The 14,094-nt window shown below is 45.2% G+C and overlaps 1 protein-coding gene across 6 annotated transcripts in view; it reads left to right on the top strand.

Annotated features, from left to right (window-relative positions):
* Nucleotides 1–14,094, top strand: part of LOC147710254 (butyrophilin subfamily 2 member A1-like) — a 162,590-nt gene that overhangs the window by 36,697 nt on the left and 111,799 nt on the right. For all 6 annotated transcript variants that reach the window (XM_086920945.1, XM_086920943.1, XM_086920944.1 and 3 more), the window contains exon 3: nucleotides 5,815–6,174. In XM_086920945.1, the coding sequence (XP_086777071.1) occupies nucleotides 5,815–6,174 (360 nt within the window). The remainder of the gene's footprint in view (nucleotides 1–5,814; nucleotides 6,175–14,094) is intronic.

The following is a 14,094-nucleotide window of genomic DNA, read 5'->3' as shown; positions in this document are numbered from 1 at the left end:
TTTCTGGGTACAAAACGTCTCCAACAATGCGTATTATGTTATTTAGATTTATTTTGTGATCTTGTGCGTGAAACGTGAGTAGGTGCTGTACAAAAAGGGGGGGAGTCCAAAGTTCACAGCTGGAGATGTGATGCCTTACAGTTTGAGTCAACAGAGTCCAGGCCACAGTGCTTGGCATCATTGGGCACACTGCTACCAGCAAGTCCATGTGGGAGAGTCAATTAGGTGATGCTGTTGCACACAAAGGCAAGATACCATACCAGGTGACCTGGGAGTTGTGCATAGCCCACTGCCTCTCAACGTCTTAGCCGTGGACGACCCACCTTCCTTGTGGGACCCTCACGTGCAGGCCTTGACGATGCCTGGGACGCTTCGTCAGACAATTCCTCCTCCTCCTCCCTCCCTGTGGCTGGTGTTGGTCTTTGCCTTGATGTTTCTGGCCTGGTGACACAGGGAGGGTGCTGCATGTTGACAGCAATCTGACGGAGTGATTGGCTTATTTCCCTATGCACCGTCAAGAGCTCACCCAGTCTTGCCTCCATCCGTCCCTGGTGTCATTCTTGACTGGCATGTTGCTCGACCTGATGACTTTTAGTTTGGTTGAGGGCCTCCACTACCTGACTGAACTCCCTGGTGTCCCACCGGTATGTCTCCATGATGTTTCGGAGTTCTGACATACCGGGCCCTGCAGTTTGCTGGTCAGGTTCTCACCTCCGCCTTGCGCCTCTCCCACCACCCCTGCCAAAACGAGCCTGGCCGGCGCTTGTGGGCACATCGGATAGACGGGACCCATGAGTGATGGCAGTGGTGGTGTTGTCTGCCACCTCCTAGGTGCCCGGCGAACCTTGTCCCTCATTATCAGACTGGCTCTGTTGTGGATTATGGTCAGGGCTCCGAGCTGTCTGCTGGGATGTGGCGGGAATGGGTGTGGTGGTTGGCACAGATGTGTCTGATCCAGCTGCTGCATGGGTTTTGGATCCACAGGGGCCAGGTTGGTTGGGGTCAACCACGGTGTGTTGAGAGGCATCGCTGTCAGTGGGGTCAGGGTCCTGCTGAGCCTGGGACTGGGATCCATCTCCCCCCTGGTTGGGGGTAGTTTCCACACGTTGCCCTGTGGGTGTGAGAGACAGACCCTGTTAATGCACTATCATGCAACATCCAATTTTGTTATCCATTTTCGTTAGCACTGTTCCACCTGCTTTGGATTGTTGTCATGGTTCACTTGTGTATGGGTATGTTGTGGAATCAGATTGACATGTGCTCAGGGGTCAATGACATGTTCTCGCTGAGGTCTCCTAGCGCTGCGGCTGAATTTCAACCCACAATGCGTCACATTCAGCATTGGATGGAGGTGAATCAGTTGAAGCTCAACCCTGGCAAGACAGAGCTGGTGCTACCTGGGAAGAGCTCCTCACATTGGGGATCTCATTTCTGGCCGGCCGAATTAGGCTCACCCCCAGTCCCCTCACTATCTGTAAAGAGCCTTGGAGTAACTATAGACTCCGATCTTACTCTGACAGGTGGGCAGCGTGGTTTCAACCTGCTTTTTCCAGCTGGGTAAAATTAGGAAAATCTCACACTTTTTATCCTACTCAGCATTGGTTCAAGTGATCATTGCCGTGGTTCTTTCACGCCTAGACTTTTCTAACTCCCTGTACACTGGCCTCCCTCAGGGCCTGCTTAACCGCCTCCAAATGGTACAGAATCAGGCGGCAAGACTGATCTATAAACAGCTGAAATGGCAATCGGCCTGGTCAAACTAAACTGGCTGCCTATAGTACATTGTGCCACTTTTAAGACAGGCTGCATAGTCTTCAAAACTTTGCACGGTACGAGCCCTAAATTTCTTAACAATCGGATCACCAAGCATGCCCCTATATGTAACCTCCGATCTGCACACCTGCAGCTTCTTATCATCACCACCATCAAACTAAAAAGGCAGGGTGGTCGTAGGTTTTCCTACTTGGCACCCAGGCTTTGGAATTCACTCCCACTCCCAGGTAGGAACTGCAACAACCTGCTGATCTTCAGAAAGGCCTTGAAGACATGGCTTTTTGTGCAACCCTATTAATTCTGGACTGGGCTCTCAACATTCATTCAATTAGCGCCATGAAACCTTTGGTGTCAGTGCGCTTTATAAATTCTTCCTAACATGTTCGGTACTGTTTACGATGATTGACTCAGCCATTGCTGTGGCTTGTGTCGCCAGCATGACAGATCCAGCTGTGCTCTGTGTGCCCCAATCTGCACAATGCAGCGTCAATCCTTATGCCTGGTTCAAGCATGCACAGGGTTTAAATGTAGCATGTTTATGATAGAGATAGAGGGGACGTTTTTCTGATTTCAGTCAGTAACTTTTGTGAGCTGTTGCTGTGGCGTGACGGTCACCCACTGCCAACCCTCCTGGACCAGTACACCTACTTCTGGCACAGGGCTTTAGAACGTGGCACTTCTCCAAGATGCATAACCTTGTCCATACCCAGGTCCATGGTGCTACTTAAGTGCATCCACAGCGTCCCAAAGCTGTGGCAACAGCATTGTGTGAGAGGCACAGTGGACTTGTGATTCAGCACAGCATTTTTAGCTTGGATGCGTCATCAGATCAGTATTTGTTTTGTTGTGTTACATGACGATTGTGACAGTGGAGACCTCCATTGCCTGTCCCCAGAGGCTCTGTTTCTGTAAGGGGTGTGTGTGACAGGCCATGCTAGTAGTTTGAGTGTGATTTGCAAGTGGACGTCCCTCGTGGTGTGTCTGTCCCCCCATGAAGCATGCTGCCATGATGGTGGTTGTGAGTTCCTGTGCAGGATATCTGACCTTGTTCTGGTGTTAGTGTTTGCACTGGTCACAGGAGGGCCTTGTGCTGCCTACACCAGGGCCCAGTGTTAGCTATCTTGTCAGTACTTTCACACTCCCTGTGCATTGGCATGGTGCATGGGTGTGTACCTGGGCCATATGGGATGAGTGCAGCCTCCTACCCTACACCTTGCACCCTCTCACCCTCCGCCTTCCAGCCTTCTGGTACTCCCCTTGCACCCACCCCCATACTGTTAGGCACAGCTGGGAGTCATGTTAGGCACTGCTGGAAGTCCTTTGCACCCACCCACATACCACCTCCATACTGTTAGGCACTGCTGGGAGTCATGTTAGGCACTGCTGGGAGTCCTCTGCACCCACCCACATACCACCCTCATACTGTTAGGCACTGCTGGGAGTCCTCTGCACCCACCCACATACCACTCCCATACTGTTAGGCACTGCTGGGAGTCATGTTAGGCACTGCTGGGAGTCCTCTGCACCCACCCACATACCACCCCCATACTGTTAGGCACTGCTGGGAGTCATGACCACCCACCCCCATACTGTTAGGCACTGCTGGGAGTCCCCCCATGTTACACGAGTTGTTTGGATACTCACCAGGCTCCACGGCTCCTTCGATTCCGTGAACTCCCACCGGTGGTAGCAGGGCCATGACTTTCTCCTCCCAGGGATGGTATTGGGCAGGTCTGCGGGGACCACCACCTCCAGTGTGGTGTGCATTGGCATGGTCTTCGTCCATCTTCCTCTTGACCATCCTCCGCAGATCGTACCATCTGGCCTGGCAATCCCTTCTTTTGCGCCTAATGGGTGCAACAGCATTGACCTTATCGACGATCCTCTCCCACAGGCGTGTTTTTTCTGCAATGCTGGTCTGTCTGACCAATGCACCAAACAGCTGTGGCTCAACTCTGATGACTTCATCTGTAAGGATCTCCATCTCCGGGTTAATGAACTTTGGATTCTTTGGTGTGGTCATGGTGTGGGGTGTATGTGATTGAGGGGGTGATGGTGTGTATGGATGAGGGTGTGTGGGTCTGATTGTGTAGGGGGTGGTGTGGGTGTATGTGTGAAGGTGTATGGGTGCAGTTGTTGGTGACCTGTCAGTGTCTTTGCGCAAATAGGTATGTTGCAATGGATGATGGGTTGTATGTGTGGGCCCTTTTATTGGTCCATTTGTGGGTGTGGCTTATTTTGAATTTTTGGTGGGAGTGTTATAAGGGGTGGGTGTGACTTGGGCCCTCTGTTTGCCTTTTTTGGATATGGCCAGGACATTGTTTTAAAATGGTGTGTACACAGGAGACATGTTTTGTGGTGTTGTGCGACTCGTTTGCACCCTCCTTGTGCTGGATTAGGGGTTTGCGTGCTTTATTAGTGGGGGGGTGTGCGTTTCGTATTTGTTGGTGCTGCTGGCTCATACGGGACGTTTTTGGGGTGTTCGCGTAAGCTTCATTGAGTGGTGTGCGGTTCGTATTTGTTGGTGCGGCTGGCTGATACGTGCCGTTTTCGGGGTGGGGGTTCATGTACGCTTTATTGATTGGTGTGCGGTTCGTATTTGTTGGTGCGGCTCGCTCATACGTGCCGTTTTCGGGGTGGGGGTTCGTGTACGCTTTATTGATTGGTGTGTGGTTCGTATTTGTTGGTGCGGCTTGCTCATGCGCTTCCATTATGGTTCGTACGGTTCGCTGATATTCGGACGTAATTTCGGGATACGGATCGTACTACTCAGTTCGGACGGTCTTTTTCCATTCGTACGGAGACGGCTACGAATACGAGTTGTACGACGTTTTTTTCTCCCAAATCGGAATCAGCCCCAAAATGTTGTTGTTGCAAGTAACATATTCTAGACCCAAACTCAGAACACAAAGCTCTATTAATGCCAGTTCAAGACTTCTTTTGCTACTTTTTGACTGGCAGACACCAGTTAGGTCGATTTGTTTGCTGTGTAGTATGTCCCAGTTTCGAAATTTTTAACAAATCATATACATTTAATGTATTAAATTCAAAATTGTTCAAAACAGGGGGCACCAAAATATTCATTGCCCAGACCCCACAAATCCTTAAGATGTCGCTGGTTATGCTGCACAAAAAATGTGGACGATAGAATGAGCTCTCTCTTCATAGACAAGGGTTGAGGCCTTTTGCCGGTGCATGGCCAGCTGGATGCCTAGAATCACCTCTGCACATGAACATCACTGAAAATAAAACCGAATGCATGCAAACGTTCACGCAGTGCACAGCAGCAAGCAGAGCTGCTGCACTCATTACATGAACAGGAGATAGCTGAAAAGTGGCGCTTCTACTAAGATCTGACGCCTTTAAGCTCTCTTCTAGTGCTAGCACACTTGTGGCTGCTCGGCGCCAATGCAGGCACCCTTGCACTATGGTACATGTGTTCCTGTCTAACGGGCAGGATTTACTCTGTACAGGAAGAAATACCTTCCTGCACAGAAACAATCCACAGGGGCTTTTTCCTCTTTCTATGCATGCTGCAGAATGCATCACACATAGAAAGAGGAAGTAACAAGGAGAAATAAACATGTCTGACTGTCACGTTGTGCATTGAAACGCACACCTTGCATTTGTGGCATTGCGGCAGGCAGTGCTTTCAGCACCGCCCGCCGCAATGTTACAAATGCGGTATGCACCCACCAGTGTGGCAGGCGCATCCTAATTGTAGGTGCGGGACCGCCGAATGCATTGTGGGCGATCCTGTTTTCCGGGCTATGGCGGGCGGACAAAGTCCACCTGCCATACTAATGAGCCCCAAAGTGTTGAGTTCAGTGACACAATGGGCAAGTAGCTCTCTGCTTATAACATGACCTAATAACATGAAAGAAAATATAAATTTAGCTCAGATTTGTAAGGGTAGAAAATAAAACCCTTACGGAATAAAACAGGTCTGGGCTGCTTCCTTTTAGTGTGCCCCCTATGAGCAGAACCACATCTGCACTATCATCTTTGCTAAAAGCTGTTCTCTTCTGTTGTTCTTTACAGGTGCAGCTCCGCAGCCTGTGGAGGCGGTTGGACCTAGCCAGCCCATTTGTGCCACTGTTGGTGGCGAGACCATGTTTTCCTGCCATCTCAACCCCCCTATTAGTGCAGTGGAAATGGAAGTCTTCTGGGAAACAGAACATCAAATCTACCTTGTGCATCTCTATGACAATGGGACGGAATACGATGATAAGGCAGACGAGCAGTATCAAGGGAGGACCAAAATGATCAAAAAAGACATTGCACAAGGAGGCGTGGCCGTGTCATTGACCAATCTCACCCGCTCCGATGCCGGGAGGTACATGTGCGCCTTCAGAACTCGGGATATGGACACCTATGCGGAATTTGAGCTACAGGTAGCAGGTCAGTGCCCATGTGGAGTCATTTGTAGTTTTGGAATACTATAGGATCTGAAAATCATATGTACAGAATTGAATTCACTGATAGAAAAGTGTTGTGCTAATTTGCACATTCAATATTGGCAAGAATGTCACCCCTCCACTCCTTTATTATGTTTTGTCAAGGGTTTTGTTTTAGTTCAATGTGACAATTCGGAGTACCTCTCTTGATTCCACCATAACCTTCCGTGGACATATCTGTGTTAAAGTGTGATTGTTGCACTTCATATGAACCCCTTCTAAGTGGCAGAGCTGCTCTGAATAATACCCTTGGATGGGCCACTTCTTGCTGCTTCATTCTTATTCCATATGGAATGTTAATGTATGTATGTATGTATGTATGTACGTATGTATGTATGTGGTCTAGTTTCACTGTGATGGAGCCTTGTGTCTGCATTAGATTCACTTTCTGCCCAAATGGAGTGATTGCTAGTGGTAGGGGCAGGGTACGACTGGGACAAGAACAATAGGCCTGGGACCCAAAATAAAAGCGTACGTTAGAAAAATCAGATAGCAGAAACAGTGACCCACATTTTGAATCAAGACAATCTAGAAATTCTGTACACATCCTGTATGGGGATGTTGCAAGGTATGGGAGACTGCATGCATTTGTGTTTGCTGCAGGCAATGTTTGTTTTAATATTGTGGAAATCATCGGTCAAAACTACCCCCGCCATATAACCGATCCACAAACTACAAAAAACAGTCCTTACCATAGAGGTGCTTCGTGAACTACACTTGACATCACCCTTTGCCACTTACGTGCGTAGTTTTGTAGAAGCATTGTTACGGAGTGAGTATTTGCTAAACAAGTGCTGTCTGGAGAGCCTTTCTTAGTGACTGATTCTTTCTATTTATCCAACGCTCATATGGTGTGACTGTGACCAGTAGAAATCTTTATGAATGTACCTTTCGCAGATCCCCTTTTTCCCAATTTAATCTTGTGCCTTCATGTAGTTGTTATGATTGGTAGAAGTACTTCCCATGCTTTCTGGGCCAGGGCATATTATGCATTTCCTAATTTTCTAGAGGGATCACTGACAAAATATCGATGGACCGAATATCGATCTACAAGAATATCGAGTACAGAATATCGATGGACAGAATATCTACATCCTACCTCTATAAAGGTAAGTACAAAAATATCGAAACCAAATATCGTTGTTTAAAATATCGTTTTTTTAAATGTCTTAAAAATAATATAAAATGTAATAAATAATAAATATAATGGAAAAAAACAAAGGGGCCCATTAGGATGTAGGGCGGATAGCCACCGCCCGCATGGCGGTGGCGATGCACCCTACATTCTTCCCCGCCCGCCACCCATTTACCCCTGCCATATTAGTATGTTGGGGGTTAAGGCGGTGGACGGGAAGACCGTCCGCCGCTTTTCCGCAGGGTCGATGGAGAGACGTAGACTGCTAGACATCGCCATCCATATTAGCATGGGGCGGAAACATGCCTTTCAGTGGCGGCGTTGCCGCCACAGAAAGGCATGCAGACTTTGCTTTCAGGGGCCCTTTGCGGGCCCCCACGATATTGGGGGGGTGCACATGGGGATACCTATGGTACCCCCTGCATTGTCATGAACATGGTGGCAGGCCCCTCGCAGTGCCTGTCATCTTGTGCATGACAATGCACAAAGGCATTGTGGCGGGCGGTGCTGTGAGCACTGCCTGCCACAATGCTGGGAATGGAGGATGCCACTGCCATGGTGGGGGTGGCATCCTGATTGCCGGGGCGGGACCTCCGCACTAATGGCGGCCGGTCCCAGCACCGCTAGGGTCCGTCCGCCCGCCCGCCATCCTATTGGGCCCCATAGTTAGAATTATTTAGAAAGTTAAAAATGATAAATATTAAGCGTAATATACAAAAATTAAACATAAATATTAAAACAAATGTGTATATATATATATAAACTTAAAAATATTAATAAATAATTATTTTATTTAATTATAAAATGTTAGAAAATAATAAAAATTATAAATACATATATATATACATAAACCTGTAATATAAAAATATTATATATATAATAAATTAAAATATTAAAATGAATATTTAATTGTAAAAAAATATTTTACACTACATGAACTATAACAGTAGGCAAAAAGTTGGATAGCGTAGGGAATAAAATTACTATTCCCACTCCAGAGAGTGCAACAGTAGGGAAAGTGTTGGATAGTGGAGGGGAATAATTTACTATTCCCACTCCAGCAAGTGCAACAGTAGGGAAAGTGATAGACAGCGGAGGGCAATAATGTATTATTCCCACTCCACAGAGTGTAACAGTAGAGAAAGTGTTGGATAGTAGAGGGGTTAAAATTACTATTCCCACACCAGTAATTGCAACAGTAGGGAAAGTGTTGAATAGCGGGAGGGTAGAAATTACTCTTCCCACTACAGTGAGTGCACCGGTAAGGAAAGTGTTGGATAGCAGGTGGGTAAAAATTACTATTCCTACTCCAGCAAATGCAACCGTAGGGAAAGTGTTGGATAGCGGGGGGGGGTAAAAACTACTATTCCCTCTCCAGTGAGTGCAACAGTAGGTAAAGCTTTGGATAGCAGGTGGGTAAAAATTACTATTCCCACTCCAGTGAGTGCACCAGTAGGGAAAGTGTTGGATGGCGGGTGGGTAAACATTACTATTCCCCCTCCAGTAAATGCAACAGTAGGGAAAGTGTTGGATAATGGGTTGGTAAAAATTACTATTCCCACTCTAGTGAGTGCAACAGTAGGGAAAGTGTTGGATAGCTGGTGGGTAAAAATGACTATTCCCACTGCAGCCAGTGCAACAGTAGGGACAGTGTTGGATACCGGAGGGGAATAATTTATTATTCCCACTCCACTGAGTGTAACAGTAGGGAAAGTGTTGGATAACGAAGGGGTTAAAATAACTATTCCCAACTCCAGTAAGTGCAACAGTGGGTAAAGTGTTGGATAGCGGGGGTAAAAATTAATATCCCCCCTCCAGTGAGTGCACCAGTAGGGAAAGTGTTGGATAGCGGGTGGGTAAAAATTACCATTCCCACTCCAGTCAGTGCAAAAGTAGGGAAAGAGTTGGATAGCGGTTGGGTAAAAATTACTATTCCCACTCCAGCAAATGCAACAGTAGGGAAAGTGTTGGATAGCGTGTGGGTAAAAATGACTATTCCCACTTCAGTGAGTGCAACAGTAGGGAAAGTGTTGCATAGTGTAGAGGCATAAATTAATATTCCCACTCCAACAAGTGTAACAATAGGGAAATTGTTGGATAGTGGAGGGGTAGAATTTACTATTCATACTCCAGTGAGTACAACAGTAGGGAAAGTGTTGGATAGCGGGTGGGTAAAAATAATTATTCCCACTCCACAAAATGCAACAGTAGGAAAAGTGTTGGATAGTGGGTGGGTAAAAATTACTATTCCATCTCCAGTGAGTGCAACAGTAGGGAAAGTGTTGGATTGCGGGTGGGAATAATTTACTATTCCCACTCCAGCAAATGCAACAGTAGGGAAAGTGTTGGATAGCAGAGGGGAATAATTTAGTATTCCCACTCCTGAAAAATAATTAACATTAATTAAGAAATAATTAATTAGTAAAAATATTTTACCTCCCACCATATCTCCCTATCAACAACATCTCCAATATTGTAAAATAATACACAATTAACAAAATTAATTAACAATAAATTAATTAATTTATAACACTTTACAAGCAATTTGAAAACCATCAACAATAAACTATATCACCCAATCAACACTATAAAATAACTTTAAATAAATATTATATAAAAAAATGAATAAAGCTTTAATTAAAATTAAATTACTTCCCACCCTACACGCCTATCAACCCACAACCCAATCCTAAAAAACACACACAATTAACATCTCTACCAATTAATGAGGAATGATTACTATCCAATTAATAACTAATTAATAACATTTTTTACCACAATTAACAATATAAAATATTAACGACATGCATATTAATTAATAAAATAATTAATTAATTCATTATAATTAAATTACTTCCAACCATACTCCCTATAAAACCACTACCCGCTCCTAAAAAAATTACACAATTAACATATCTCCCAATTAATAATTAATAACCAATTAATAACTAATTAATAAGACATTAACACAGTTAATAATATAGATTATTAAATACACAAATATTAATGAATACAATTATTAATTAATTAAGTATAAATAAATTACTTCCCACCTACTCCCCTATAAACCCAGACGACGCTCCTAAAAAAAGAACACAATTAACATATTTACCAATTAAAAATGAATAATTATTAACCAATTCATAACTAATTAATAACTAATTAATTAACGCAATCAACAATATAAATTATTAAATAAGAAAAAATTAATAAATTAAAATGTTAATGAATTAATTATAATTCAATTACTTCCTACCCTACTCCACTATAAACCCACAACCCGCTCCTAAAAAATGACACAATTAACATATTTACCAAATAATAATTATTAAACAATTAATAACTCATCAACAACAAATTAATTAACACAATTAACTATACAAATTATTAAATACAAAAATATTAAGAAATTAAAGTGATTAATTATTATAATTAAATTACTTCCCACCCTATTCCCCTATAAACCCACAACCCACTAAAGCATAAAACGGAATATTTAATTTTTATAAAATTAATAACTTCTGAAAATTAATAATAAATATATTATGATTAAATTACTTCCCACCCTATTCCCCTATAAACCCTCAACCTGCTACAGAACTAAAATACACAAAAACAAGTTAACATAAAATTTAATTTCAAATATACATTAGAAAAATAAATTATACTTTTAACACAAACACTAAAATAAATGTCGATAATATTAGCAACGATATTTTGACTAACGATATTACTAACTTCGATATTAACAAAAACTATATTTCTTCCCTGCATGTCGATATTCTGGTCGACGATATTCTCGCAGGTCGATATTGTGTCACATCGATATTTAAACATCGATATTATGGCATATCGATATTTAAATATCGATATTATGACTCCATACCTTTCTAGAGCACTTCTGGAATCAAATTGGTATTAGCGTGCTTTACAGAAAACAAAGCCATATAACACCATGGAGTAGTTATGAGTTGCAGAAGTGTTTCCCACACTTCTTGTGCTAGTAACCTCTTGTTCCCTCTTCATCCAGTACCACTGTGGATGTTGCTTGTTCCTGATGCATTTGATACTTTTTTTTCCTGGGTGTACAGTGATTTCCTATGAGTAGTAGAAAGTGTTTCCTATAGTTCCAGTGTCTGCTGCCCAATGGTTTTTGCTTCATCCTCTGTTCGGATAGCTATTTACACAGTGGATACCTTGTGCTTCCGGTGTTGCTTATTTGTTGATGAGGATGCCTGTGTCTTTAAGAATGTGTGAGTAACATGCTGTGTGTCCTGACTTGCTCATTCTTTTGGCACACCTAATTCTTTGCCTATCTGCCCTTCCCAATGAAAATGTCAGATCTGTTCCCTCTCCTGGGAGACACACTTAGCCCATAAACAAGTCTCTCTAAATCACAGCAGGTCTTTAGTCAGTCCCAGTGTTCTGCACTTCTAGACTCTTCGTAGATATGACACTGGGGAAATAGCAGGGTAGCCAGAGAGCTCAACGCCGAAGGATCCATGCATGGGTTGAGGTCAACAGAGGAGTAAAGCTTAATTTTCAACAGATCTGCACTGCATTTGCTCTTGGTGACATTTGATCTTTATCACGCACTATCGCAGGCAGGAAGGGCCTTCAAAGTCAATATCTTACCCAGATAGAGTTAGAAGATTTTGCAAACGGTCTTGTTTATTTTTACTCTATTCTTTGCCAACATTGCACAGACTTCCTATTCTGTGAATGAATCTTAATGTTTGTGTTTTAATGCAGTTTGTTGTGCAGCCTTGTCTTCATCCACTCTCTGTTATAGAGGGCTACTCTTTAGCTCTGCCAGGACCACCACAAAGGGAAGTTCTAGGGAAAGATGTTGCCCTGATAGGATTTTTCCTCTTGCAGTAAATTATGCCTGGATAGTTGAATTGCTTATAAATATAACTATAATGGAATGGAAGTTACATAGCTGCTAGGTTTTTAGATTGCTCATGTGTGATATTTTCATGATTTCAGTGTAGTTAAGAGTGTCATTCAGGGACTAAATGTGTGACCCTTTGGGGTGACCCTTTTTCGCCTGCAAAACCAAGCAATGAAGTCCATAGAAACAAATAAATGCCAGAAACCACATTATTTGGAGCAACAAGAAACTAAGGGGCCCATTAGGATGGCGGGCGGACTTTGCCCGCCCGCCATCCTCACGGTACTAGGGACCACCAGCCATAAGAGCGGGGGTCCGTGCACTCAGCACCGCCCGCCACAATCGCAGGAAGGCATGCAGTGCACTTCCATGCACAGCATGGCAGGCACCGCGCGGTGCATGACATGCTGTGCATGGAACTGCTAGGGGGTACCGTAGGTACCCCTCATGTGCACCCCCCACCCCCCCCGGAGTCCATGGGGGCCCGCATCGGGCCCCAAATGCAGACTCCGCATGCGGAAAGGCATTTAAAAAGCCTCACCCTAATATGGCAGGCGGTGTCTGATAGACACCGCCACCATAGAAACCCTTTTCCGCCCTGTTCGCAAGGCGACTGGGGCAGAAAATCGGCGGACGGTCTTTCCGTCTGCCGCGGACCCCCCAGCCATACTAATATGGCGGGTGGTCATTCCGGGACGGATGGCGGGCGGAGTGCCCCCACCAGGCCGGCGGTGGCTATCGCCGCCCTGGCGGGGGCAATCCGCCCGCCATCCTAATGGGCCCCTAAGTGCTTTCAGTCTCAGGCTGGGACTTCATAGCACTGCATATATACACATGCCACTATTTCCCTTGTGCCAACTGGTATTCAGTTCATTTTCTCTCTGATTACACAGGCATCATCTGAAGTGATTGGGATGCACTCTGACCTCTCACTTGACTCCCCCTCAAAAGGAGCCATCGCCAGAACCCTGCTCTTCTTCAGCTTCTTGCCCTGCACATATTACAACAACACCCTTCTCTAAGAGTGAAAACATTCCCACCAACTTGCACAACCTCTTCGCATCTTGCATGATTTATCACCATTTCTGAGCACTGCAGCTGAGCTGCCTGGAATACCGTGGACAAATGATGTCTTTCATTGGTGTCTCTGAACAGTCAGTAGGGCATTGACAGGCCTTTGTAACTTGGCAATATGAACACCTTTTATCACAACTTAGGGGTCGATTCCGATCCCGCTCGGAATGGCTCCGAATGCGATACGGCCGGGAAAAGTACCAGCCGGACGCGGGTTTTCTGACCAATTCGTACAACTGTAAGAGCGAGCAAGTATGATGCGGGAAATGTGAAATCGGCACTGAGATGTTTCCGGGTCAGGATCTCTCCATACTTGTCGGCCGTAAGCGAACATTGCCGTGCAATAGAGGCAATTTCCGATGAGCCAGTACGATGCAGGATTCGGACAACCTGATCGAGACAGAGTTTCTGACTCGTAAAAGCTCTGGGAAGCGGACTTTGGGGGTCTGCGCCGGACCCCCCTTTACCCGTAGCCCTTCACCCGTAGCCGTGCATGTATGGTGCGGGTGGCACAGACGCGTCCCCACTACAGGAGGCGCCCTTTTGTGCAACTACCTTTTTCGTCAATCGGAGCCTATGTACACGTCGTACAACAGGCTCCCATTGACTTCAATAGGGCTCCGAGCGGCCCGTGTCCATAAGTGCGTGTTTGAATCGTACTTAGCCTTTCGGAGCCCCGGAGTGCAAGTCGGTCGGAAAGCACTCCGGATCCGACTCTGACGGAGGGCTTTCCCAACGAGATCGGAATTGGCCCCTAAGAA

The sequence above is a fragment of the Lissotriton vulgaris genome, chromosome 5, assembly GCF_964263255.1.
Source record: "Lissotriton vulgaris chromosome 5, aLisVul1.2, whole genome shotgun sequence".
NCBI classification, from domain to species: Eukaryota; Metazoa; Chordata; class Amphibia; order Caudata; family Salamandridae; genus Lissotriton; species Lissotriton vulgaris.
This window is presented reverse-complemented; position numbering and strand designations above follow the sequence as displayed.